General features: G+C 55.2%; 1 protein-coding gene across 8 annotated transcripts in view; it reads left to right on the top strand.

Annotated features, from left to right (window-relative positions):
* Positions 1–22,821, top strand: part of GRB10 (growth factor receptor bound protein 10) — a 207,913-nt gene that overhangs the window by 114,219 nt on the left and 70,873 nt on the right. For 7 of the 8 annotated variants that reach the window (XM_068550222.1, XM_068550223.1, XM_068550224.1 and 4 more), the window contains 2 exons: positions 9,383–9,584; positions 13,831–13,972. The exons of the other annotated variant lie outside the window; for it this stretch is intronic. In XM_068550222.1, coding sequence (XP_068406323.1) covers positions 9,383–9,584; positions 13,831–13,972 — 344 coding nt within the window. The remainder of the gene's footprint in view (positions 1–9,382; positions 9,585–13,830; positions 13,973–22,821) is intronic. 8 annotated transcript variants of the gene reach the window in all.

Raw genomic sequence — 22,821 nt, 5'->3', positions numbered from 1 at the left:
TGTCCTCTGTGCCGCTTCTGCTGCCCGCACGCCCCTAACCTCTCTTGTGAGACGCTCAGTTGGGGTTGAGGTCCCCCCTTTCCTCGAGGAGCCCAGTCTCTGTTTGGAATATCTCCATCTCCTCCTCTCGTACACCGGAGTGGGTTTTAGCTTCTTCACCGAGGGGATTATTTTTCCAGAGGTGGTGGAAGAAGTTTCACCTCCTTCCTTGCAACTTTGCATTTAGCACCATAATCCTTTTCCAGAGTGTGATGCCTAGGACTTCATCACGTTTAGGTGGTGGGATTCTTTTCTCTTTTGTTAATGTCTGTATTTCCAGTAGCTGGACCAATGTCAGAGATGTAGTTGGTGCTCAGTCAATATCTGTTGAAGGAAGAAAAACATGGGTTCCATGAAGGAATTTTACATTTATGGAGGTAAATGCACAGAGTTATAGAGAGTTAATGTTGAATGGGGTAGTGAAGATAACTTACCTTTAAAAAAATTGCCTGTTTGCAATCACGGTGCCAGTGAGTGACAGGCTTTTGGCCTGTGCCCTGGATTTTCCCTGTTCAATTCCAGTGTTCTTGGATTAATATTTTTAAGATTAATGGAAAATGGGAACCTTCCAGAATGACAAGTTATTTGCATAGTTTCTTGCACCCAGGTTTCTGCCCTGATTTATGATGTAATAGAAGAACTGGGAATCAAAATCAGAAGGTTGAGGAGAAAAAGATTAAATTGCTAAGGATGACTTGAGAAAGATGCAATTAATCTTTTGCCCCTTTTGAGCGATATTTTGTGAGTATGTTACGTTCTCCCCGCTCCCCCAAATTGTCCTCTAATAGTACAGATAGAGATTACACAACAGAGTCTGTAGTTTTTTCTGCTACTTGTAGCCCGGGTCCTTGGTCCTTGCTTGGCAGTTGTAACTTTTCGGTCGTGGAAAATTGTGCTCCAAGGTGCAGAAAACAAACAGTCTTAAAAGACCTGAAAGAAACTTATGTGATGTCCAGGTCTTTCCTGGCAACAGTGTGACAGGATAAAAATCCAAGAAAGGGGGAAACTTATGCTCTTTTCTTTTATGCCAGTTCTTGAATTTCAGTGAATGGGATCACTGAGTGGAATGCGTAGCTTTCCTCGTTTTCTTTATTTGTTTTTTGGGTAGAATTATTCTGCAGCTCTCTCCTAAGACATAGACTGAACAAGTACATCTCACGGGAATCAGAGTCCAGAGTGATTCATCATTAATCACTTTTCTGCTTGTCTTGCTATGGTGGTGGAGCTGGCTTGTCAGGCTGCTAGGATGTCTGCATTTGACTCTGATCTGCCCTGGAGGGAGTGCCGCGTCCTGCCCTCCGTGTGTTGCAGCCTCCTGGGCTGTCACAGACCCGGTGGTGAGACGTAGCCCAGCTTCTTCCCTGAGGGTCATTGCAGCCAGCATCCAGGCCCTTCCAGCCGCTCCGGGGAGACGGGTGAAGAGCGGTTGGCAGGGCTGTGAGAGGATGCCGGCTGGCTGTGTTTCTGCGGGTCTATTCGTTCAGCCTCCGTTGACGGTCAGGCCCTGCACAAGCCATCGAAACATGAGCCCCTTATCAGAGGATGCACACAGGTATGGTTGAGTACCTACCTTTTGCAGTCCACGGCGTTGGTGGAGAAGCATGCACGTGTGTACTAAAAGTTAATGTTCTCTGGGAAGAGGAATTCATGTTTCGTGTAACTCGGGAAACGAGTGTGGTGGTCCTGGGCCTTCAGGAGCCAGTCTGCTTAGGCGTCCTTGGCCGGTCACCCAAGAAGCCAGCCCCAGGGACCCCCCACCGTGGCCCTCAGCCTCCATGGCCTAGGCACCTCCTGAATCTTGTTTTACCTCTTGCCTAGGTTCTTGCATCCATCGCTTCGATGAAATATTTCTTTTCTGGGAAGGACCCTTGCCTCTTTTCCACACTAAACTCCTGTCCCCACTTGTCACCCTGGGCAACCTGCACTGACCCCAGGAGCCCACCCCTGTGGTGACTGACAGGAGTGACGTCCATACCGTTTCTTTCTGCTGGTGGAGGAAGCCACACGTGTGCAGGCAGAGAGCAGTGGCGGTGGCTGGTGCTCATGCTGGGGACGAGTGAGGACCACAGGTGTGCAGAATCGGGGAGGGGGCACCTGTCCGCCAGACGGATGGGGCTTGAGGCCAGCGGGTGGGCAGGGCGTCCCCTGGAGTGGGCTCCGGGGAGGGTGGGGCAGCCCAGGACGCCCTGCCCGTGAGGTCCAAGCACGTGGCATTGGTTCCAGGCAGGCAGGTTTAGGGTTGAGGGCTTCTTAAAGGCACCCAATTAGATCAGCCACGAGAAGACCTTAAGTGAATGTATTTGAGAATATTAAGCATTCCAATTTAAAAAATGCTTTCACTATTATTTTTTTTTTAATTGTGGTAAAACATACCTAACATAAAATGCACAAACCTCTAAGCAGTGCCCACAGCCTTTCTCATCTGTGTGGTTGTAGACAAGGGTTTGCGTCTAAATCGCCTCTTGATTGTGCTAAGTCACAGCTGTAGACCCTTAAGCAGTCATAAGGGGTGGTGCTTCTTTAGACAGAACGTGTAGTCCTAAATGTGGCTTTAAGGAAAACAGGTTACAGATGTCGTGAAGGCAGAGCGTCGGCGGTCTACGTACTCTGTATTATCGACAGGGCTGCCTGGTAGGATGCTGGCTTTGTCACTTGCTGTGGGATGCTCTAGGGAGGGGTTCTGGATGCAGTTCCTAAAGAACAGAAGAAAGTGCCGGAGCTCTCCAGGAACGGGACTCACGACTAACTAAATACGCACGTTCCCTTTCTGAGTGCACAGTCCTGCATCTGGATTAGCAGAAGGAAAGGCATTCCAAGAAAAATAATCAGGCTACCAGCTATTGATACAAAGCAAGGCACAGATTGCCCAGCATCAGCAGATTGGGAGGGTTGTTTTAATGTTCACTTTGTCTAACTGGATTGGTCCCAGGGTGTGTGTGTGTATTTGTCCAGTTTCATGCCACCAGCTGACCCTGACTGTGCTCTGGGCGGTGGTTCCACCCACATGGCCTGTGGGTCCTGGGAGAGGGGGTCCTCTGAGCCCCACAGCCGCCCAAAAAGTGTAGGCAGCACTTTTTCGAATGTATGTATGGTCCTAATGAAAAAAAAAACAAAACGCAAATTCTTACAGGTTGTTTAATTAATCATTTTGTTGACCTGTATTTCTCAATTAATAGACATTGAACTTGGCAATTACTGTAGTCTGTGGTGGTAGACAGGAAAGGACGCCAGTTTTCCCGCATGTTGGGAAAACGTTTCTCTTGTAAACATGGAAGACATCAGGAGTTGTGAATCTCTCCAATGCTGTGTATGTATTTCTGTGCATATGCCAGACAGACTAATTCTGAGGGTTTTTATGTCCTGCTGCCCAAGTAACCACTGAAATAAAGCATTGGTTTTGTGTGTTTGTTTAATGACAGGATTTGGGAGTTGCATTTGTATTTTTATTTGGAGTTGGGGTTAGGTGATTTGCTTTTATATTGGCTGAATATCTTTAAATATCATGAATCAGAACAGAAAAGACTACTCTAATGGTGTAATACTTCATTTTCTTATTCTGCTTACTTATGTCCAAGCACCTCTACGTACTAAAAATTAAATACACGTGACTAGAATACATGAGGATTGAAGATGAATTGGTGTGCAAAAAGGTATATCAGTAGCATGTTGAGTTATATTTGTACAAGGTTTTAACTGCTTAGAGGTCAACAAAAAAAGCTTGCCCAGGGAACATGGTTTAGGTTGCAAGTGCTTTTGCAGGCTGGGCCTTTAGTTCCTGTCCAGGTAGAAATGTGTGAGAACTTTGGCCTTTGCACATGTGCTGGGGAATTTTCAGGTCTTGTGCTGTCAAGAAAACTCCCTGAATACTTTTGTTCTTAGAATTACTCCAAGTAATTCTCCCACCCCAGCTGGCTGTCCTACAATTTAGTTCAATTCTGATGCTACGTACCTGGTTTGATCATTTATTGGAGCAGCCCACAGAACTCAGCAAGACGGTTTACTCACTAGTTTACCAGTTTGTTGTCAAGGGTACAACTCAGGAACAGCCAGATGAAGAGATGCAGAGGGCAAGGTACCCGGGGAGGCGGGGCGGAGCTTCCTGCCCTCTGGGTCACCCTCCCAGCACCCGCACCTGCTCACCGCCCGGGAAGCTCTCAAGGCCCAGTCTTGTAGGGTTTTTATAGAGGCTTCATCATACAGGCATGATTGATGAAATCATTGGCCATTTGCAGTTGGCCTCCCTGGAGCTTGGGGGTGGGGCTAAAAGTCCCAGCCTCTAATCACACAGCTGGTTCCCCTGGCAGCCAGTCTCTATCAAGTGCTTCTCTGGGGGCTTTCCAGAAGTCACCTCATTCCCATAAATTCAGACCTAGTCGAAAGGGGCTTGTTATGATTAACAAAACACTCTTCTTTCACCTTTACTAGTAGCTCGGGAGCTATTTCAGGAACAACAACAGAAAAGGGCCAGATATTATAACAAAGATGCTCCCCTTAACTCGTATCAGTTAGGAAATTACAAGGATTTTAGGAGCTGTGTGCCAGGAACCATGGAGGAAGATGAAAATATATACTTCTTCTCTTACCCCAGCCTTATAAATGCCATCTATTTTTTTATATTTTCTTTATCACCCTCTAGGGTTTGAACCTTGTAAGGAAGTCGGTGCCCTGCCCTGCCAGCTCTCTGTTACTTCAGCGTGCGCCTCATATGTGAAAATGGGGGGAGACGGGGGAGAGGCTTCCGTGGGTCCGTAAAGAAAGGACAGGAAGAATGCATCTGGCGCACACGTGGTGCAAGTAGCATTTCTTTAAGGTGCCAAAATAATTTCGTAAAGCGGATCCAGTGTCATCTTTACTATCTAATTAAAGAAGCCACTAGAGGGCGCTGTGAACCAAGCAGGGGGCAGTGGAGCGAGTGGGGTCCGGGGGGGTGGCAGGAGGCGGTGGTGCCAGTCAGGTCCTCCTGTGACTCACTCTGTCCTCTCTGCCTGCAGCCTGCCCTCTTGCTGGCTTGGCTTCTGGAAGACATTCTCCCGGAATAATCCAAACATGAATGTGTTTCACCGAATTTGTACTCATCTTAGACCTCAGCGAGCCTCCTTTGCTAAAGATGACAGTGAGACCAGATACACCTGTGATTTGGGGATCCAATGATCGACTCAGACGTTTGGGACAAAAGTCTCTGGCCAGCTTAGGACTGGGTTATTTAAGGAAGGAAAATAACTATTAATAACTTGATTTACAACCATGTTGTTTGACCTACATTTGTCCAGTAAATATACCCTCCCAAATCCGTATGGAGTGGAACGTCACGTATAGAATTGTGTCCCTTCCCCCTTGCAGGACTCCATTCAGAGGTACCGGCTCACGGCAGAAACTTTGGCCTCAAGGTAGCAGCTATAGACACTTCATCTTAACAGTCCTTTCCAGAAGCCTCTGCTTTGTTAACGCCCTGGTGTTTGATTCTGCCACTTGCACGACGCTGCGGGAAGGCTTCCTCACATGGGTGAGCACTGATCCACGTGGATTCGTGCAGACGGCCCCACGTGTAGGAGAGACGCAGGGCAGCCTTGCTCTACGGTGGACTGGCTCGTGGAACATTCGAAAGAAATGAATGTCATTCCAGCAAAATCTCAGTGTAGTAATTTTTTTTTAAAGTGCCGTGGCATGTGGAGAAGCGTCCTCCTTAGAATCAACCCTTTAAAACCCTTGTTAGGAAGATTTAATTATCAGTCTTTATTAGAATTTAACAAAGTTTAAGTAGAATCAGACAACGCTAAGTGATGTTATTATCCAAACAGACAAAATGCTAACTGACCCCACAGGAAATTTTTAAAGTTTGTCCTAGATTAGGATGTTTTAGTCTCTATTCTTGCTCTAAGGGCTGTGGAAAATAGGCAAGTTTGAAACATGCCAATATAGTGGTTGGAGTTGATTTATGAAAATTCTAACCTACCAAGTGAATGTTAAATGACTCACCTGGCTATAACAGATTCACCATTAAATTTATTAGCGTAGAAAGTGGTTGTATCAATAACCCACCTCAGAGGAGAGTTAAAGCACTTTAGGGCGTGCATTGCACCTACACCTTTTACCTTTATATTTACCAGCTTACGTCCAATTTGCCTTTATATTTACTTTGAATGACGTCAGAATCACTCCGTGTTCCTGAAAGCACAGTGACCTGAGTGCAGCGTGGGGTGGCCCAGGAAGGACCTGGCTGGCGGGAGAAGGAACAGAAAGAAAAGGACAGGAGACACAGAGGCCTGCCCCCGTGGGCACAGCCAAGGGCTTTCAGAAATGCGTAGGGAAGAAGTGACTCGAAGGAGAATCCACCTGAGGGGATAGGACCTTTTATTTTCTTGGCTGAAATCTGTCAGAGAGCGAGAACGCTATTCCTGTTTGATTTCTAAAGCGGGGCAAAAGCCAGGAAGACAGTGGCCTTTGCGTTCTGCTGGGCTTCCTCCGCATGTTAATCGAGTAGGAGATGCCGCTGGTGAAGCACCGTCGGACCCCCGTTGTGCTCCCTTGGCCGCCCGTCCACGCCAAGGCCGCCTGTCCACACCAAGGCCACTTGTCTACAGCCAAGGCCAACTCCATAATTCCAGTGGACTTGGTGTTTCATCCTGTTGATTCTTAGATGGTCCATTTAGATGGAAATACTGAGTTGTTACTAGGGTGAGGGAGGGTGGCACGTGGACTTACTGTTTTACAGAGTTTTACTTAAGCAGCGATTACAGATCAGCCACATGTGAGTAAAGGAGGCGAGTGGCCTTCACGATGGACACATGCTAGAACTTTCCCGAAGCTCCGACCTGGGAACTCTGGTACAACTCATACTTTTCCTCGTCAGATGACTAGGCGAGCTCTCTCCTGTTCAACGACGGCTCTCTTTGGGTGGCCGTTGTCCACGGTTTTTGTCCTTGCCGATGTTGCTTCCTAGTTTGCGGACGAGGACCTGCACCCAGCGGCCCCGCAGGGACCAGGGGCCCGCGGGCATGTGGGGGACCCCCTGCAGGGGTCTGGCTCTTCTTCCCCACCTGCCCCCGGGACTCTGAGAAAGAGCCCTGCCCGCTGACTCCCACGTTCTCCCTTGTGATGGACTTTAATGATCGAGTTCACCGTAATTAGTTATGAAGTATCGATTCAGCACTTGGTCCTTTTAATATCTGGCCCCGGGATTCATACTAGACAATGCATAACCTGAGCTGTAACAGCATCTTCCGGCTCCTTCTTCCCCCAAGGCCTGGAGGTGCGGAGCTCTGCCCTCTCCCCCGTCAGCCCTCCCCCGGGTGCCGGGGTCTCTGTGCAACCCTCCCCCCCCCAGACACCCCCCTTCTTCCCAGGTTCTGCCCCACCCACCCCGCCTGGGCCTCTGTCCTTGGCTCCAGTGGGACTGCACTCTCATTGCTGCGATTTCAGCAGCCGCCTGTCCTTCTCCAGCCACCCCCCACCCCACCCCACACTGGGCCATCCGTGTGTCTGTCTGTCCGTCCTCCGCAGGGCCTGCCTGCAGACTGTAACGTCTCTCGTCTGGTCCAGACGCTCCCCAGACCTCTCTTCCGGGCACCACTGCCTGGAGGGTAAAGGGGCCTTGGGAGAGGGGTGTTCTGTGGTCTTCCTGCCTCGTCCTGGATCTCTCCGTACCTGCACTCCACCCCCCGCACCTGACCAGAGACTCCCTGATCCTAAACACCCCCGCTGACCCGACCCCTGCACCCTGCGGCTTCTGTGCCTTCTAGGCTGGCTTTTGTTGTTGTTCTGTTTTGTTTCCTTCTGTCTCCTCCTGCCCTTCTGCCTCGTGAGACAGGGAGGCTGAACAAAGCAGAGGCATCGGAGACATTTGTGGGGGGAGCGGGAGGGGCAGGGAGGTCAGTGCTCCAGAAAGTTCCGTGAGCTCACTGATGGAGTGCGCACCTGGTGAGCTCATGTTGGCAGCTGCAAAACTTGTTTTCAGATTCCAGGTTCCCTGCTGACTGCTGGTGTGACCTGGGGCAAGTTACTTGACTACCCTGGACCGACTTCCTTGGCTGTTAAACCAGGTTAATAGGCACCACTCTGCATTGTTTTGTGAGGAATAAATGAAACAGAGCAAATAAATAACATCGACCAAGTGTTTACCCTGCGCCAGGCTCCGTTACAGAGCAGGTGAGGACTCACTGATTCCTCACGCCCACCTGCTGGCCTGGCACCACTGTGAGCTCCAGTGAGAGCTGCAGACCCGGAGGGGTGGAGACCCGGGACTGGGGCTTGGGCCCCGAACCGGCCGGCGCAGGACAGGGGCAGGGGTGGGGCAGCAGGGGCTCTCCTGCCCCTCGGGGGCCGCTCACCTCGGGTGGGGCGAGGCCTGGCTGTCTTGGGCCCTGAGCTCTGGTTTGTTCCCTGGGTGTCCCCTGGGCTCCAGGGGAGCAGATGGGCTGTGAATTGGGTGACCTGTGACCTCCTCGTGAGAGGCAGCCTCAGTCGCGTCGGCCGTGTTGTTAGAAAGGGACGGATCTCCAGAACCGAGCCCGCGGGACGTGCGTCTGCGTGTGTTTGGGGCGGTAATTGTGAGGAGTCGACTCGCACAGTCGGGCGTCCACGTGCACGTTTGCGGGGCCGCAGGCTGCAGACCCGGGAAGAGCCGCCACCCCTCTTCCCGGGGCCCTCGTTGTCCTCGTCTCTCTTAGACTCTCATCTCAGAATAGCTTCACGGAAGCATCTAGAATGATGGTTGACCGGCTTCAGCCACACCGACACGTAAAGCTACCCACCTCTCTTTCTGGCGTTCCCTGTCGTCCGCTCTCTGCGTCGGCCTCAGGCCTTCTTGTGTGAAGGCGGCCTCCCTCTGGCTCCCGGGCACCCCGAGGCCCACAGGTGTGGGGCTCACCAGCAGCCCCCCTCGGGGCCCGTCTGCCGCGGTTGCGGCCCTTCTGGTGGCCTTCGCAGACGAGGCTGGGATCAGGGTCGGGTGCTGCTCCCTTCCTGTCTCTCTGCTTCTCTTCTGGAATTTCGGGGAAGGGAGAAGCCCTGACTGGCCTCATCAGGGCTCCTTGCGCCCCTGCGATTGGCCAGCTGAGGTCGGGGCTCAGGCTGTGCGTGGCCCCCTGCACCCCAGCAGATGCCCCGAGAGGGTCTCCCGTGCAGATGGGAAAGGCAGATGGGCTGTCATTACTGGATTGCTTCTGGAGTATCGACAGATATCCATACATATGGTGACACAGTTGGTTCCTCATAGAAATGTGTGCTTGTTTCAGTTACCGCCCTCCACCCTCACATCGTACTTTAAGATGGTGTGAGTCTTGGAACCTGGCCGGGGCCCCTTGCTGCTGCTGACGTTTGTCTTTCTCTCCCTTTCGACGCACAGAGGACGACGTGGACCTGGAGACGTTGGTGAACGACATGGACGCGTCCCTGGAGAGCCTGTGTGCGGCCGCGGAGACGGCGCCCCTCCTGCACAATGGCCAGCATGCCCGCGGCCGGCCCCCCGGAGCAAGGCCCATGCAGGGGCAGGTGGCCCCGCGGCAGAGGCTGCAACGGTCCCAGCCCATGCACATCCTCGCCGTCAGGTGGGCCCTGGCCTCCCCGCCAGGAGCGAGGGGTGGGTCTCGGGGCCACGGCGCCGGGCTCAGCTTGGTGGGCCCCTTCCTTCCCTCTGTGTAGCAGGGCCGTGGGGGTACCTGCTGGTACCTGGTTCAGTTCAGGTCACTTACATGACGTGAGCACCTGCTCTGTGCCAGGTCGGTGGGATGTGCGGAAACCCCGTCAGAGGAGACCGCCCTGGAATAAACGAACGAATGGCCAGGCAGTCCACGGGGGGCTCCCAGGCCTCACTGCCCAGAGTGGGGCTGGGGACCAGGGGCTGGTCAGAAACGTGCGGCCTCAGACACCTGATCCCGTTCCCCCGGGGGCCGGGTGGAGGAGGCTCAGCCTCCGTGGAAAGGCCGGGACCGGAGGGAGGGGCTCTGGGGAGTGGAGGAGGGCTCCCTGGAGGAAGCAGACCTCTGAACTGGGTGTTGAAGGGTGAGCAGGAGAGGTGAGCCCTGGTGTCGAAGTGGCCGGATCCCCTTCCTTTTTTATGGCTGAGTGTATGTGTGTACGTGCCACGTGTATGTATCACGCTTTCTCCGTCCGTTCGTCCATCGCTGGGCAGCATGGACCGTGTGCCGAGTAAATGGCACCCACAGAGAAGGACAGTTACTGCGCGATTCCACTTCCACGAGGAGCCTGAAAGCGTCAGGAGCGTGGAGGCGGGGAGCGGAGAGGGTTGCGGGGGGGCCGGGGGCCGGACGGGAGGTGCCGGTCGGAGGGTCCAGAGGGTCAGATTGACCCGGTGGGCGAGGCCTGGCGGCGTGCCGTGCAGTGCGGCCTGAGTGAGCAGCGCTGCACTGCGTGTTGAGGAGCTTCCTACGGGGCCGGGTCTCGTGTGACGTGTTCTTATCACACACACGCACACAAAGTAATAACAATAAATAAGTGAGGAGGTTGGGCGGGAACACTGGAGGATGTTTACGGCCAGACTGTGGTGCCGGGTCATGGCGTGTTCTTCTCTCCAAGCTCGTCCAGTTGTGGACATTGAATACGCACGGCTTTGTGTGTCTCTCAGACCTCCACAGAGAGGGTTAGAAGAGAGATCCCAACAGGTAGGGCCAGATCCAGAGGCCTTTGGGAGCCCCTCCAAGGGGGGAGACGGGGGAAGGGTTTGAGCAGGTGAGTGAGGCTTGCATTTGGGTTTCGGTGGGTAGTTCTGGCAGCCTGGGGTCGGGTGGGGGGGATTTGGAAGCTGTTTCAGGGACCAGCCTAGAGTGGCACTGCCCTACCGGGGATGGGGGGTGGATGAGATTTGTCAGCTTGTGGATATGGGGGGGGACGACAGAGTGTTGGGGGCACCTCGGCTCTGTCTGTCTGCCTGGGAGTGGGAGAAGTCGGGGCAGTGGTTGTGAATGGGGGCGATGGGAGACCTTCTGGGTGGAGGCCTTTGTGAAATCCAGCAGACAAGCTCGCCGCGGTCCCAACCCCGGGCCCGCGTTGGCTCTGGCAGGTTTTCAGGTGAGGGAGGTTGAGGGGGTGACTGACACCTGCTGCCTCCCTGGGCTTTCTCGGGGGAGGCTGTGCGGTGTGCTGTGGCCGGGACGTCTGTCGGGCTGGAGCGTCTTCTTGGGAATCTCCTTTCCTTGTGGGGATGGAGTGTTGGCTGTGCTTCTGGAAACTTCTGTGAGCCTTCTTTCCAGCCCGACATCCTATGTCTTCTGCAGCCAGATGCCCCTCTTGCCCAAGGTCGCCAGCTGTGTCTCGGGGGGCGGGGACCGAGTGTCTGCAGGTGGGGTGCAGCGGCCGGGGTGGCCCGGGGTCACTGCTTCTCGGCGTCCTGCCCTTTGTCACTTTGTCACATCCATCCTCCAGTGTATGTGCCACTTTGCTCCCTAGGGCGTCACCCCTGTGTTCTGAGCTCCTGGTGAGTTCAGGCTGCGGGGAGACATTCTTTTCTCCTGCAAGCTTCTCTGGGTCTGGGGTGTGTTGGCCACCCATCCGTGGTGGCCTCGGGGAGGCCCCGGGAGGATGGAGTGGCAGCCGCAGTGACGGTGCACGAGGCTGGACCAGGCAGAGGACGGGGGTGCGGGAAGGCCTGGTTCCCTGCCAGTTAGTTGTCCAGGACCCTTGAGTCTGGAGTCCTGGCCGTACTTGTCCCTCTGCCCAGGGGCTGCGGGTACTGAATCCCAGGGTTCAATGGGCACAGGGCAGGAGGCTCGCTCCCTCCAGAGAGCGGGCACCGGTCCCGGGCCCAGCCTCTTCTCAGCGACATTCTCTCACGTTGTCGTATTGTTTCTCATCTTCAGGTGCATTTTAAAAAATGGGACAACCAATATAGGATCCCCAGAGACTCATTTTGTAAATGGGTCTGCTGAGGATTTCCTGTGTTTGCTGAGCACCTCCTGTGTATAAGTCTGTTGGGTCCTCATATAGTAGCTGATGGAACGGTCACTGCAGCCTTACTAGGTGCGGGCGTGGTGACCCTCAGTTCCCAGGTAAGGAAACAGGCACCGGGGGAGGTGACTTGGCCCATACCTGGTGAGTGGGGACCCCAGATGCAGACCCAGGTGAGGGGCCCAAGGAGCAGGTCTGCCCTGCCGAGGACTTCCCAGAGATTGTCACACGTCTGAAGAGAGCAGGTACAGAGCAGAAACTGGAGAGTAAAGGGGTGACAGGTGGAGGAGGAGGAGGGACTGCAGTGAAGGGGGCGTGTTCGCACCTGGATGGGTGGAGGAGTGCGGTCCCACCCTTCCTCCCGGTCCCTGACCCCGCCTCCCGTGTCTCTTGTGGAGCGAAGTACCCTTTGGCCACGGGCCTCTTGAATGGGACTCTTCGGCTTTGTCTGATATACCTTGGTTTGGCTTTGGGTGATACTTGTGAACCGCTATAAACACTTTGTTTTTCAATGTTTAAAATAATGTACTGAAATGAAATTTGCACAGCGTAGACTGAATCACTTCATAGTGTGTGTTGGGTGGCGGTAAGGACACTCCCAGGGCTGTGCAGCGCCCCCTCCCCCCCCACCCTGTCTAGTTCCCGAGTATCCCCATCTCCGGAGGAACCTCCCACCCACTGAGCAGGGCCCCCCCTGCTTTCCCCTCCCCACAGCCCTTGGCAACCGTCCATCTGTGTTCTGTGCTGTGGATTGATCTGGTCTGGATATTTCTGACAAGTGGATTCATATAATATGTGACCTTCTGTGTCTGGCCTCTTTCAATTAGCACCTTTTTTTTTTTTAAGATTTTATTTTTAAGAGCCGTTTTGGGTTCATAGCAAAATCGAGAGGCAGCTGCAGAGGTTTCCCACATGCTCTCCCCATCCCCCTCAGCATACACTCAGCCCCCTCCATCAACACCCCCACCGGGGCGGCACCCTTGTTGTAACCAACGACCCTCAGCACCATCGTTACCACCCAGAGCCCCTGCTTCACACTGGGGCTGGCTCGTGATGGTGTGCATTCTGTGGTTTGCACAAATGTGTGATGACGTGGATCCAGCCTTATAGTATAGTATGGAGTCATTTCCCTGCCCTAAAAAACAGGACTTTTAAAATGCTCAAAACTGCCTCCTAAAGAGAGAAGCTTTGTGCACTTCTATGAAGCTAGGGTATCAGAAAGTCAGCCTCTTGTGCGGTAATTCAAAACAAAGTAAAACATTCTCTGGTGAGTCACTGGTTAGCAGTACTTCCGGGCTGGGAGGTCCTGAAGGTGAGCATGGCTGCACCTCCTCCCCTCTTGCTCTGTGTGACAAAGGACTCATGCGTCCCCTGGGTTTTCTGTCACCAGGAGGCTGTTACGGAGGAGTGGGGTTTGTTAACCGTCCAAGTAAGCTCCTGGGCACGTGGCCCAGCGGTTATAGGAAGGGCCCTCCTCTCTTTCCTCTGTGTCTTATATCTGCAGGACTTGCACACCTTGCACATCTGAAACCCTGTCCCCGACCCCTGGCCCTCCACTCTGTTTCTGTCTCTGGATGTGGTTGCTCCAGGTGCCTTGTTGCAGTGCCGTCCTCACAGTTCATCCGTGCTGTAGCTCGTGTCAGAATCCCCTTCCCCGTGCAGGCTGAGTGATGCCCCGCTGCACGTTTACACCACATTGTGTCACCGTTCCTGGGACAGTGGGCCATTGGTTGCTCCCTCCTTTTGACGGTTGTGAGCGGTGTGGTGTGGGCACAGGTGTCCAAACATTCATCCAAGTCCCTCCCTCGGGTTTCCAGGCAGGTTCCCAGACGTGGGACCCCTGGGTCCTGAGCGGACGGCAGCTTTTGACGGGCGTTGTCTCTCCTGCAGGCGCCTGCAGCAGGAGGACCAGCAGTTGAGGACATCGTCTCTGCCGGCCATCCCCAACCCCTTCCCCGAGCTCTGCGGCCCCGGGAGCCCCCCTGCGCTCACGCCGGGCTCCTTACCTCCTGGCCCGGCTGCTGCAAAGCAGGTGAGCCACCCCTGGTTGGAACGCCAGGCTGCTCGCGGGCGGAGTTAGGACAGACGAGCTGGCTCGTGGCTCTGGGAAGAAAGGAGGGACATTGTGGGGTCTTTGCTCTTCTCCTGTTGCTACCAGGCTTGTTGCCTGGCAAAGCTTTTTCCTTTACTGGCCAAAATGCCACTTTGGAATGATTTAGGAACAACATTTAGGATGTCTTAGATGTTTATATGGTATAGAAAGAGTCTTATAAAAATGGTAAAAAAATAATAGTAGTGATCATTTGATGCTGAAAGATGAATTTTAGTTCTCTGAAAACAATGTCACCACCGTCATCTTCGTCTGGATCAATGAGGCATTACACCTGGGCTTCCCTGGGCACCGGGACTGGAGGGTAATTGAACGGTTGGTAACATTCCTGACTTTGAATAGGATGTACTCAGGGCAGAAGGATTTTGACTTGACCCAGAAGGTGACAGCCAACTTTTAAACCAGCAGTTTCGAGGTGCCTGTGATACACACATTGTCCCCAGGGGAGGAGACAGGCAGAGCTTCAGTAAGTCATCCACGGTCAAATCGCCAGTCATCACCTTGTCAGAAGGGTGGGCTGGCAGTTCCGTCCCTCCTGGCTGGCAGGGCCTGGCCCAGGGTGAGCTGCAGGCTTGGGAGGGGGACCCGGTGATGTTCCACAGTGGGGTATGGCACTAACAATAACAATAATAATAATAACAACAACAAAGATGGTGAAAACAACATTCTATGTGGTTTATGTGTTTATTTATATAAATAACATTTACTTCTCAAATCAAACCTGAGAGGTACAAATGGTACATCTAGTCTGCATTTGGGAAACTGAAGCCCAGCTGTGAGTGGTGGAGCTGGTGGGGGGCCGGTGTGGGTGTTGGAGCTGGTGGGGGCCCCGGTGTGAGTGGTGGAGCTGGTGGGGGTCCCGGTGTGGGTGGTGGAGCTGGTGGGGGTCCCGGTGTGGGTGGTGGAGCTGGTGGGGACCGGTGTGAGTGGTGGAGCTGGGCAGCACCTGACACCAGGATCTGGCACCTCTGATCTTAGCCACTAAACTAGGTCTTCCTGTGCCCTTGATGTTCTTTCTTTTCAGTGAGTGTATTTCAGAAGCCTCTTTGCCTTTTCTGGTGGAGCCACTCTCCTCTGCACTTTTCCACCCTTGTTGTCCTCAAGCATGATAGGTCGCACATCCTCTTTCTCTGCATATCCATCCCCTGCACCATGCGGGGTCTGCACTCTTTTGAGGGAGGCGTTTCTCCTGACGCTCGCCCGCTCCCGAGAGCTGCTGCCTTCTGACCTCATGCCTCGCAAGTGGGCTGTGCCGTCCCTGTATCAGCACTCAGAGGTGAGGTCAGGGTCCCTTTCCGCGGCCAGCGCTGGCCGGGCTACAGCCCTCATCACATGCCTGAAGTCCGTCTGGGATGTCTGCCTGCCTGGTGACCTTCTGCTTCAAATAAGGGTCTAGACAAGCTGTCTGTGGGTTGGGCACTGAGGTTGTTTACAACATTACCCGTCCTAAAATAAGACCATGAAAATATTATCTGGCTCTTGCAGCGGTTGGCAAGAAAACCAGCCTCCACCCCGTGGACTGTACAACTCTGTAAGCAGAATCAGGAAACCCAGGGATTTTGCCTGCTGTTTTACTTGGGATCAGAGTTAGTTCCCCCACAAGAACGTTGCATTGGTGCCTGAGTTTCTGTCACCAAGATTCCTCCGCCCTCTGGGACCGGCGACCAGGAAGGATGTTCCACACTTAGCCCTACGTGTAGAAACTTGGTGTTCTTCGTTGTTTGCTAACTGGCTCAGAGGGATGTTTCTTGACCGCACTGGGTTCTGAGCTCCTGAATGCATGTTTTGTTGGTGCTGCTAGTAGCGATGCCTGGCAGCCTCAAGCTGCCTGCCCAGTCTCAGTGACCATGATGGGAGCGGGGGCCCCTCCTTTGCCACTTACCTGAGGGCAAGAGAAACGTGCTCTTCCTTCTCTTCCTGCAAAGTCAGAGGAAGCAGTGGGGTCAGCGTCCAGTCAGGAGCTCTGACAGGGAATAAAAATGGACACAGTGTGCTGGACACATGGGGCCCACCTAACGCCGCCTCGTTCACTGGAAGGGCGAGGTCAAGTGGGAAAGAGGAAAGTGTAAGCCGTCTGGAAGGAGCTGGGCACAGGGGGGCTTCGGAAGCCTCTGTATTCACTAGTCAGGGTGGTGGAAGGAGTGAAAGATTCAAGCAGCCACTCGAAAGGAAGAACCCTTGTTGCCCAAAGTGGTCTAGATCCCCCTCAGATGAGTCAAGGCCTCCTCCACTGTGCTCTGGCTTTCTTTCTCTGTGACCAGTTGACAGCTGCTCAGTGGGCAGGTGTGGTCAGGGGTGGGCAGGTGTGAGCCGGAGTGGTCAGGTGTGAGCGGGAGTGGGCAGGTGTGGGCGGGAGTGAGCAGGAGTGGGCGGGAGTGAGCAGGAGTGGTCAGGTGTGAGCAGGAGTGAGCAGGAGTGGTCAGCTGTGAGTGGGCGTGGGCAGGTGTGGGTGGGAGTGGTCAGGTGTGGGCGGGAGTGAGCAGAAGTGGGCAGGTGTGGGCGACAGTGAGCAGGAGTGGGCAAGTGTGGGAGTGTATAGGTGTGGCTGGCAGTGTGCAGGTGTGGTTGGAAGTGGGCAGGTGTGGGTGGGCGTGAGCAAGAGTGGTCAGGTGTGGGCGAGAGTGGGCGGGTGTGAGCAGGAGTGGGCAAGTGTGGGTGGGAGTGTGCAGATGTGAGCGGGAGTGTGCAGTTGAGATTGATAGTGGGCGGGGTGAGCAGGAGTGGGCAGGTGTGAGCGGTAGCGGGCAGGTGTCGGTGGAAGTGTGCAGGTGTGAGCGAGAGTGGGCAAGTGTGCGTGGGAGTGTGCAGGTGTGAGCGGGAGTGCGCAGGTCTGTGTGGGTGTGTGCGGGTGTGGGTGGGAGTGTGCAGGTGTGAGCGGCAGTGTGCAGGTGTGGGTGGGAGTGAGCACGTGTGAGTGGGAGTGGGCAAGTGCGCGTGGGAGCGTGCAGGTGTGGTCAGGAGTGAGCAGGTGTGGGTGGGAGTGCAGGAGTGGGCGTTTGGGCGCAAGTGGGCAGGTGTGAGCGGGAGTGGGCAGGTGTGAGCGGGAGTGGGCAGGTGTGAGCAGGAGTGGGCAGGTGTGCATGGGAGTGTGCAGGTGTGGTCAGGAGTGGGTAGGTGGGGGCGGCAGTGAGCAGGAGCGGTCATGTGTGATCGGCAGTGGGTAGATGTGAGCCCGAGTGGGCAGGTGTGAGTGGGAATGGGCAAGTGTGTGTGGGAGTGCACAGGTGTGGTCAGGAGTGAGCAGGTGTGGGTGGGAATGAGAAGTGGGCAGGAGTGGGCAGGTGTTAGCGGGAGTCGGCAAGTGTGGGTGGGAGTGTGCAGGTGTGAGCGAGAGTGGGCAGGTGCCAGTGGGAGTGAGCAGGTGTGGGTGGGAGTGTGCAGGTGTGGGCAGGAGTGGGCAGGTGTGAGCGGGAGTGGGCAAGTGTGCGTGGGAGTGAGCAGGTGTGGGTGGGAGTGAGCAGGTGTGGATGGGGTGAGCAGTAGTCAGTTGTGGGTAAGAGTGAGCAGGAGAGCTCAGCTGTGAGCGGGAGTGGGTATGTGTGAGTGAGAGTTGGCAGGTGTGGGTGGGAGTGAGTAGGAGTGTTCATGTGTGAGTGGCAGTGTGCAGGCGTGAGCCGGAGTATGTAGGTGTGGGTGGGAGTGCGCAGGTGTGGGTGGGAGTGAGCAGATGTGAGCAGGAGTGGACAAGTGTGCGTGGGAGTGTGCAGGTGTGGGTGGGAGTGAGCGGGAGTGGTCAGTTGCGGGTGGGAGTGAGCAGGAGTGCTCAGATGTGAGTGCAAGTGGGCATGTGTGAGTGCGAGTGGGCAGGTGTGGTCAGGAGTGAGCAAGTGTGAGCGGCAGTGGGCAGGTGTGGGTGGGAGTGTGCAGGAGTGTTCAGGAGTGAGCACGTGTGGGTGAGAGCATCAGTGGGTAGGTGTGTGCAGGCGTGAGCAGGTGTGAGCAGGAGTGGGCAAGTGGGGCTGGTAGTATGCATGTGTGGGTGGGAGTGTGCAGTTGTGTCCGGGAGTGGGCAGGTGTGAGCGGAAGAGAGCAGGAGTGGTCAGGTTTGGGCAGGAGTTAGTGGGAGTGGGCAAGTGTGGGTATGAGTGTGCAGGTGCGGGTGGGAGTGTGCAGTTGTGGTCAATAATGGGCAGGTGTGGGTGGGAGTGGGCAGGTGTGAGCAGGAGTAGGCAGGTGTGAGTAGGAGTGTGCAGGTGTGGTTTGGAGTGAGTAGGTGTGCTTAGGAGTGAGCACATGTGGGTAGGAGTCAGCAGGAGCGGGTAGGTGTGTGCAGGTATGGGCATGGGTTAGTGGGAGTGGGAAAGTGTGGGTGGGAGTGTGCAGGTGTGCTTAGGAGTGAGCACATGTGGGTGGAAGTGAGTGAGCAGGTGTGTGGAGGTTGGGCATGTGTGAGCGGGAGTGGGCAAGCGTGGGTGGGAGTGTTCAGGTGTGGGTGGCAGTGTGCAGGGGTGGTTAGTAGCATGTGTGGTGGGAGTGAGTAGTGGGTAGATGTGTGCAGGCATGGACAGGTGTGAGCAGTAGTGTGTAGGTGTGAGAGGCAGTGTGCAGGTGTGAGCCAGAGTTTGTAGGTGTGGGTGGGAGTGATCAGATGTGAGTGGGAGTGGGCAAGTGTGCGTGGGAGTGTGCAGGTGTGGTTAGGAGTGAGGAGGTGTGGGTGGGAGTGAGCAAGAGAGCTCAGGTGTGAGCAGAAGTGGGCAGGTGTGATAGTTGGCAGGTGTGGGTGAGAGTAGGAGTGGTCATGTGTGAGCGACAGTGTGCAGGTGTGAGTTGGAGTTTGTAGGTGTCGGTGGGAGTGTGCAGGTGTGAGCAGGAGTGTGCAGGTGTGTGTGGGAGTGAGCAGATGTGAGTGGGAGTGAAGTGTGCATGGGAGTGTGCAGGTGTGGTTAGGAGTGAGCAGGTGGGGGTGGGAGTGAGCAGGAGTGCTCAGGTGTGAGTGGGAGTGGGCAGGTGAGAGTAAGAGTGGGCAGGTGTGGGTGGGAGTGGGCAGGTGTCAGGAGTGAGCAAGTGTGAGTGGCAGTGGGCAGGTGTGGGTGGGAGTAAGCAAGAGTGGGTAGGTGTGCACAGGCATGGGCAGGTGGGAGTGGGAGTGGGCAAGTGTGGGAGTGTTCACGTGTGAGTGACGGTGTGCAGGTGTGGTCGGGAGTTGGCAGGTGTGGTCAGGAGTGGGCACGGGTGGGTGGGAGTGAGCAGGAGTGTTCAGGTGTGGGTGGGAGTGGGCAGGTGTGGTTGGGAGTGTGCAGTTGTGGTCAGTAGTGGGCAGGTGTGTGCGGGAGTGAGCAGGAGTGGGCAGGTGTGGGCAGGAGTAAGTAGGAATGTTCAGGTGTGGTTGGCTGTGGAAAGTGGTTGGGAGTGTGCAAGTGTGGTTGGGAGTGGGCAGCTGTGAGCAGGAGTGGGCAGGTGTGAGTGGGAGCGCACAGATGTGGGTGGGAGCGAGCAGGTGTGAGAATGAGCAGGTGTGAGTGGGAGTGGGCAAGTGGTGGGAGTGTGCAGGTGGGTCAGGAGTGGGTAGGTTTGGGTGGAAGTGAGCAGGAGTGGTCAGGTGTGGACGGGAGTGGGCAGGAGTGGTCATGTCTGAGCGGCAGTGGGCAGGTGTGGGTGGGAGCGTGCAGGTGAGAATGGGAGTGGGCAAGTGTGCGTGGGAGTGTGAAGATGTCAGGAGTTAGCACCTGTGGGTGAGTGTGAGCAGGAATGGGTAAGTGTGCGCAGGAGTGAGCAGGTGTAAGTGGGAGTGGGCAAGTGTGGGTGGGAGTGTGCAGGGGTGAGAGTGAGCAGGTGCCAGCGGGAGTGGGCAGGTGTGGGTGGAAGTGTGCAGGTGTGGTCAGGAGTGGGTAGGTGTGGGCAGCAGGGAGCAGGAGTGGTCATGTGTGAACGGCAGTGGGCACATGTGAGCCCGAGTAGGTAGGTGTGGTTGGGAGTGTGCAGGTGTATTCAGGAGTGAGCAGGTGTGGGTGGGAGTCAGCGGGTGTCAGCGGGAGTGTGCAAGTGTGCATGAGAGTGTGCAGCTGTGGTTAGAAGTGAGCAGGTGGGGGTGGGAGTGAGCAGTAGTGGTCAGTTGTGGGTTGGAATAAGGAGGAATGCTCAGGTGTCAGCGGGAGTGAGCAGGTGTGAGTAGGAGTGAGCAGGTGTGGGTGGGAGTGAGCAGGTGTGAGTGGGAGTGGGCAAGTGTGCGTGGGAGTGGGCAGGTGTGATCAGGGGGGAGTAGGTGTGGGTGGGAGTGAGCAGGAATGGGCAGGTATAGGTGGGAGTGGCTAGGTGTGAGGGAGTGAACAGGAATGAGGAATGGGCAGGTGTAGGTGGGAGTGGCTAGGTGTGAGGGAGTGAGCAGGTGTGAGTGCGAGTGGGCAGGTGTGGGTGGGAGTGTGCAGGAGGAGTCAGGTGTGGGTGGGAATAAGTGAGTGTGAGCAGTACTAAGCAAGTGGTGGGAGTGTGCAGGTGCGGTTGGGAGGGTGCAGTTGTGGTCGGTAGTGGGTAGGTATGTGTGGGAGTTGGCAGATGTTGATGGGAGTGTGCAGGTGTGGGTGGGATTGTGCAAGTGTGAGTGGGAGTGCACAGGTGTGAGTGGGAGTAAGTAGGTGTGAGCGGGGGTAGGCAAGTGTGTGTGGGAGTGTGCAGGTGTGGTCGGGAGTGGGCAGGTGTGGGCGGGAGTGAGCAGGAGTGGGCAGGTGTAGGCGGGAGTGGGCAAGTGTCAGCGGGAGTCAGCAGGAGTGGTCAGGTTTGGGCGGGAGTGGGCACATGTGGGTGGGAGTGAGCAGGAGTGTTCAGGTGTGGGTGGGAGTGGGCAGGTGTGGTTGGGAGTGTGCAGTTGTGGTCGGTAGTGGGCGGGAGTGAGCAGGGGTGGGCAGGTGTGGGTGGGAGTAGGAGTGTTCAGATATGGGTGGCAGTGGAAAAGTGTTGGAAGTGTGTAACTGTGGGTGGGAATGAACAGTAGTGGTCAGTTGTGGGTAGGAGTGAGCAGGAGAGCCCAGGTGTGAGCGGGAGTGGGCAGGTGTGAGTGAGAGTGGGCAGGAGTGGTCAGGTGTGAGCGGGAGTGGGCAGGTGTGAGCGTGAGTATGCAGGTGTGGGTGGGAGTGTGCAGGTGTGGTCAGGAGTGGGCAGGTGTGGGCGGGAGTGAGCAGGAGTGGTCAGGTGCGGGTGGTAGTGGCCAGGTGTGGGTGGGAGTGTACAGGTGTGGTCAGGAGGAGCAGGTGTGGGTAGGAATGAGCAGCAGTGGTCAGGTGTGGGCGGGAGTGACCAGGAGTGGTCAGGTGTGAGCGGGAATGGGCAGGTGTGAGCAGGTGTGGGCAGGTGTGAGTCTGCAGCCACTGTGATGTGATGTAACGGTGCCATCCGACTTCCCGCGTTCTCCACGTGAGGCATCCACAGGGTGCAGATGCCTCTGGGCAGGCCATGCCTAGTCTGTCCTGGGTTTGTGTCCACCCTGTGGCCATGTTCTTGCCAGATGCTATGGGAGAGGCATCCTGGGCTCGTCTGAGCCTACCAAGTCTGTGTGGTCTGGGTGACCTGTGGGGTGCATGCCTGTGTCCCTAGAGAATTCCTCTGTTAAAGCCCTGACCCCACTGTGATGGCTTTAGGTTCAGGCCTAGAGGTGGGTGGGTTTAAGTGAGGTGATGGGGTGGGACCCCCGTGGTGGGATTAGTGCCCTCAGAAGAAGCGCAGAAGAGACCAAAGTTGCTCCACACCCGTGAGGACACAGCAAGAACACGGCTGCAGACAAGCCAGCAAGGGTCCTCTCTAGAACCCGACCCTGTGGGACTTTGACCCTGGACTCCTGGCCTCCAGAACCATGAGAAGTAAGCGTCTGTTTGAGCCATGAACCTGAATTCTTATATTTTGGGAGCCCGGGCCATGGGGGTGGGAATAGCTGAGTTTCGTACAAGCATCCTGGTTCTCCAGCTTAAACCCAGCGTGGGGGAATGGAATGGTGGGGGACATTGTGCTGACCTTTGCCCACTTTGCCCTTAACTTTCTCAGGCCTCCCGCACTCTGCATCCCCCCACCCCTGGAGCTGGGGTCCTGCCTCTGCCCCCGCGTGGGCCCTGGCTGTCACCTGTGGCACCCGCCCTGCCCCTGCTCACATGTCCGACCCCCGCGAGCCCGTCAGTCATAGCCTGGAAGGTCTGACCCTCCTCGGAAGTCGCTGGGGCCCCGAGCCCAGTGACACCTCCTCCTGCATGGGTCCCCCTGGAGGGGTGGGTGGTCACTGGCCTTGTGTGAGGTCCGAGGGTCTCTCTCTTAGACATTTTTTATTGTATTATATGAATTTTAAAACAACCACATTTGGTTCATTTGATAATATTTTTAAACCAGAGTCTGTCGATCACATTTAGCTTGGGTTGCACTGGGGCTTTGCCAGTGAAGTGCGAGAGCACAGAACTGTTCATTCGTGGCGGGAATGATGTATGGGGTGTGTCAGAAGAAACCGCCCGCTTTGCCCATGATAGTCTGGGAACAGTGGCCGGACAATTTTACATAGTGTCTGCAGGCGCCTACCGGTCTTCCTGGGTTATCACAAACAGACGAGTGGGTCTTATCTGCAGGTCCAGGTCTTTGACAAGCATCATTCCATCATTTATGTGATGACGTATCATTTATCTAGTGATTTAGTTTAATAACATCACATCAGTGATTTACCAGAAATGCAGACACCTAACTACTTCTTTCTGAGTGATAACTTTCTTACCTCTAGAGGGGAGTGAAATTAAATTAGCATCAGGAAAGTGAGTGTTGGTGGGAGAAGTCACCGAGGCATTTTTAAGTCCTTTGTAACTCAT

The sequence above is a fragment of the Eschrichtius robustus genome, chromosome 8 (genome assembly GCF_028021215.1).
Source record: "Eschrichtius robustus isolate mEscRob2 chromosome 8, mEscRob2.pri, whole genome shotgun sequence".
Lineage (NCBI taxonomy): Eukaryota > Metazoa > Chordata > Mammalia > Artiodactyla > Eschrichtiidae > Eschrichtius > Eschrichtius robustus.
This window is presented reverse-complemented; position numbering and strand designations above follow the sequence as displayed.